Source organism: Haplochromis burtoni, unplaced genomic scaffold (assembly GCF_018398535.1).
Source record: "Haplochromis burtoni strain Fernald_Lab_line unplaced genomic scaffold, NCSU_Asbu1 Contig_159, whole genome shotgun sequence".
NCBI lineage: Eukaryota > Metazoa > Chordata > Actinopteri > Cichliformes > Cichlidae > Haplochromis > Haplochromis burtoni.
Window position 1 is genome coordinate 497664 of NW_024582520.1, and position 3449 is coordinate 501112.

Sequence of the window (3449 nt, forward strand, 5' to 3'; positions counted from 1 at the left end):
CCACCACGTCATGATATTGTGTCATTTCATGATGTTGTTGAAATGGAGCTAAACCCTTGAGGACTGCAGAGGGTTCTTTATGAGCAGCTGTATCACTGATTAATGAGCATGTTAGTTTGTCATGTGAGCATCTTTGGGTTTAAATGAGTCATTTTCATCATATTCTCGTGTGTTTTTCTACCAACGGTCAATAAATTCTGAGCTTTGACTTTAAAATCAGTCCGCTCACTGTGCTTGGTCATTGTCAGGCTGCAGGTGCCTGACTAACCATCAGGTTATTTCAGGCTCCGGTTCACTAAACCCGGCCCGCAGAACTCCAGACAGACTTACGGCACTGGCAGGTGTTGTGTGTCAGTTTATGTTCCTAGACAGGTGTTTTCCATCAGACTGATCTCAGACCTACCTCAGGTCCATGCTACCAGTGAAGATTTCCCACTTTTGAAGGGAATCTGGGGGTGTGGAGGGGCTGGTGGTGGCTCTTTGCCAGTAATGGGAGTGATAATGTTTGGAGTCAAACATGGGAAAGTCTCTTTTTATTCAGATTTATAATTATTGTAATTTAGGGTAGGCCAGCATGTCCATAGTGTCGTGGTAAGCACCCAGAGATCCCCGGTTTGTGCCGGTGGTCCCTGACCGGGTCTCAGCCCGGCGTGGCTCAACGAGCAGCTGGAGGAAGCGTTGTTTATGAGTCGTTACCATAAACATGAACAGGCCTGTTTGTGCTATGAGGCTGGGCTGAAACCATAAACCAGGCTTGTTGCAGGCGAGGTTCTGAGCACGGGCCTGTCTCGCTCCACCTACCAGGACTCACCTGTGGCTGAGGTGAGGCCGTCAGACCTGCTCGAATGAACAGCTGATGAATCTTTAGAGCGTCTCTGCGTTCTTGTCTTTAGAGACACTGGAATCCTTTCAGTCCCTTCTCATTGATGCCCCGCCCCTAACTGGGACCTCCCTGCAGCTCTGATAGGTCCCAGCCTTGCAGTTGAGGTTTGCTGATGTTGTAACCGCCATGAACAGTCTGCTCGCTTCAGAGTCCTCAAAGATGATTGGCCAATGCAGGTTTCCACAAAGTGATGTAACATGTGAAATATGATAGTTTCCTGTTAATGCTGACAAACTGCTACAAATACACTCTGCATATCATGTCCTCTCATCAGCCAGCGTCATGAAGCATCTGTGGGTCCAAGCGCTCCTTCAGTTCCTAGATCGCAGGGCGGTCGGTGCTGCCCTCTGTGGTCTTAATGCGGTGCACGTGAGCTGAGAAGCAAATGCAAAAATCATCAACCAGTGAGAGCACGGTGACTTCCTGTGATCGGGTTTATTACACCGACTACGAGCACAGGCGTTTTACAACATGTCAGCTTTTATATGGGATACTCAGCCTCACACGTGCAGGTTATTGCATTCAGATTTTCAGTAAACTTGACCTCTGACCTTCATCACTTCTCCTCTCCTCCCTCAGCTTACAGTAACCAGGACGTGTACCAGCAGGTAACCGTGGGATACAGGATGCCCCAACCGCCCAACTGCCCAGACTTTCTCTATGACATCATGCTCCAGTGCTGGAGCGCCAAGCCGGCCGACCGGCCCGACTTCAAGTCCCTGAAGGCCCAGCTGGGCCGAGAGGAGCTGGAGTGACACACACACACACACACACACACACACACACACACACACACACACACACACACACGGACTCTTTGAAGCTCGTCTTCTTGCAAAACTTCATCTGGTCATCCCTGAGAGCACAGAGAAGTTTAGGTAACAGCTCCCATCATAAGCTAACGAGTTTAGTGAGCCAATCATCTGCAGATTACTGCAGGACGAAAGACGGGTTCACAAACTGTTTTTTCTGTTTTGTCCTCCATGGCTGAAGCTGGAGGACGGCCGAGACACTGAGCCGTCAGTGTTTTTAATCACATTACTCATGTTTCACGAGCTTTCCTCAGAGCTGACAGATGAAACCACACGCCTCACGTGATGCTTTAGAAGCTACTCATAGCCTCACTTTGACCTCTGATCTGACCTCTTACTGCCCTCAGGTACCAGTATGCAGAAGCCTAAATTAAATGAAAGTGACTTAAACTAAACAGGACGTGTGACAAAACCAAAGCTTCTGCCTGGAATGAGGTCCCAGCAGTCACGGTGTCTTTGGAAAAGTAATAAAATGCCTTAATGTCGCAGGTTCCTGGTCCCTGTCAAACCGCTTTAGTTTGAGTCTCTGCGGCCTGACGAGGCGACGCTGCAAACGTTTACTCAGCAAACTGAAGCGTCGAACACAGCAGTGAAGCGAGGCTCGAGAGGCTGGTGCTGAGAAATGCTTCCTGCACTTTTTCGGGCTTCACTCGTTGTTTCAGGTTTTATTTTGTTGTCACTGTGATGCACTTTTTAAAGCGAATGATTGTGTTGTAGGTCATCATCGTTGTTAATATTACTGACATTTTCCTGCTCTGTAACACTTTCAGCAGTTCTGCTCTGTCGTCTCAGAATAATATTTCTTCTATGTGAACTTTGTTTACAAACACATTTCATGCAGAGAATAAAAGAAGAAAATCAATTTGCATACGATTAGAAAGTAACGGTGCAGCTGTAGTGTCCATCTGTGGCCTGCAGGGGGCAGCGCAGTCTCAGGAGCTGCTCTCAGTATATTAAATATGAGTTTTATAAGTTTCTGAAGAGCGAAGTTTTTCCTGCACAGCTGTGAGGAGAGAGGCTGACGCTGCTTACTCTGAAATCAGACCTTTCTTCATTTTTCAAAATCAATTAAAAAAATCTGATGATCAACAAACCAAAGACTCACTATTTCTTTGCTGTATGAGAACTTTAGTGTGTGTGTGTGTGTGTGTGTGCGTGCGTGCGCGCGCACTGAGGTCATGTGACTGGTTTGGTAGGTTCTGGTTGGCTCTCTAGGAGACGTTTCCAGAAATCTGCTCCAGTTTTCCTCTGAACTTTCTGAAGGACATCTTCTGTCGCTGAACTGAGAGGCATCGTCTTTAATTTTCATCTTCGTCTTTGATTTGAGTGAGCTGCTGGAAAATCCTGTCGTGAGGACATTAATGTTGGATGACAATGTTTATGCTCCAGAGTATCAAGCCCCAAATTAGTCAACGTCTGGGTCCTTTCTCAGCCTCGGTAAAAGACCGCGGTAAAGTGAGCCGTCATTTGTGAGCCGCGGTCAAGCCAGCCGCCTCCTATCCGCCGCATAAATTTCCTTGCGCTTTTACACCAGTCTTTACGGTAGCGCCTTTTCGCTTCATATCCTGATTGAAAGCCTAGACTCGCACCCACGTGCGCGCGCGCGAACACAAATGACAATGGAACAGCCCGATACAGCCATCGTGACAGTCTGGTTGCATATTCAAAAATTCATTACAAATCATTCTTAAAAGTTGATGCCAAGCTTTCAACACAGTCCTCTTCTCGGACACCTACTTTACCTCTGGGCCAGG

General features: G+C 47.5%; 1 protein-coding gene across 1 annotated transcript in view; it reads left to right on the forward strand.

The window, feature by feature from the left end:
* ptk6b (PTK6 protein tyrosine kinase 6b) overlaps positions 1-2809 on the forward strand; it is a 17538-nt gene extending 14729 nt beyond the window's left edge. Inside the window, exon 8 of the mRNA XM_005933204.3 lies at positions 1463-2809. Coding sequence (XP_005933266.1) covers positions 1463-1638 — 176 coding nt within the window. The 3' untranslated portion in view covers positions 1639-2809. The remainder of the gene's footprint in view (positions 1-1462) is intronic.
* The last annotated feature ends 640 nt before the right edge of the window (positions 2810-3449 follow it).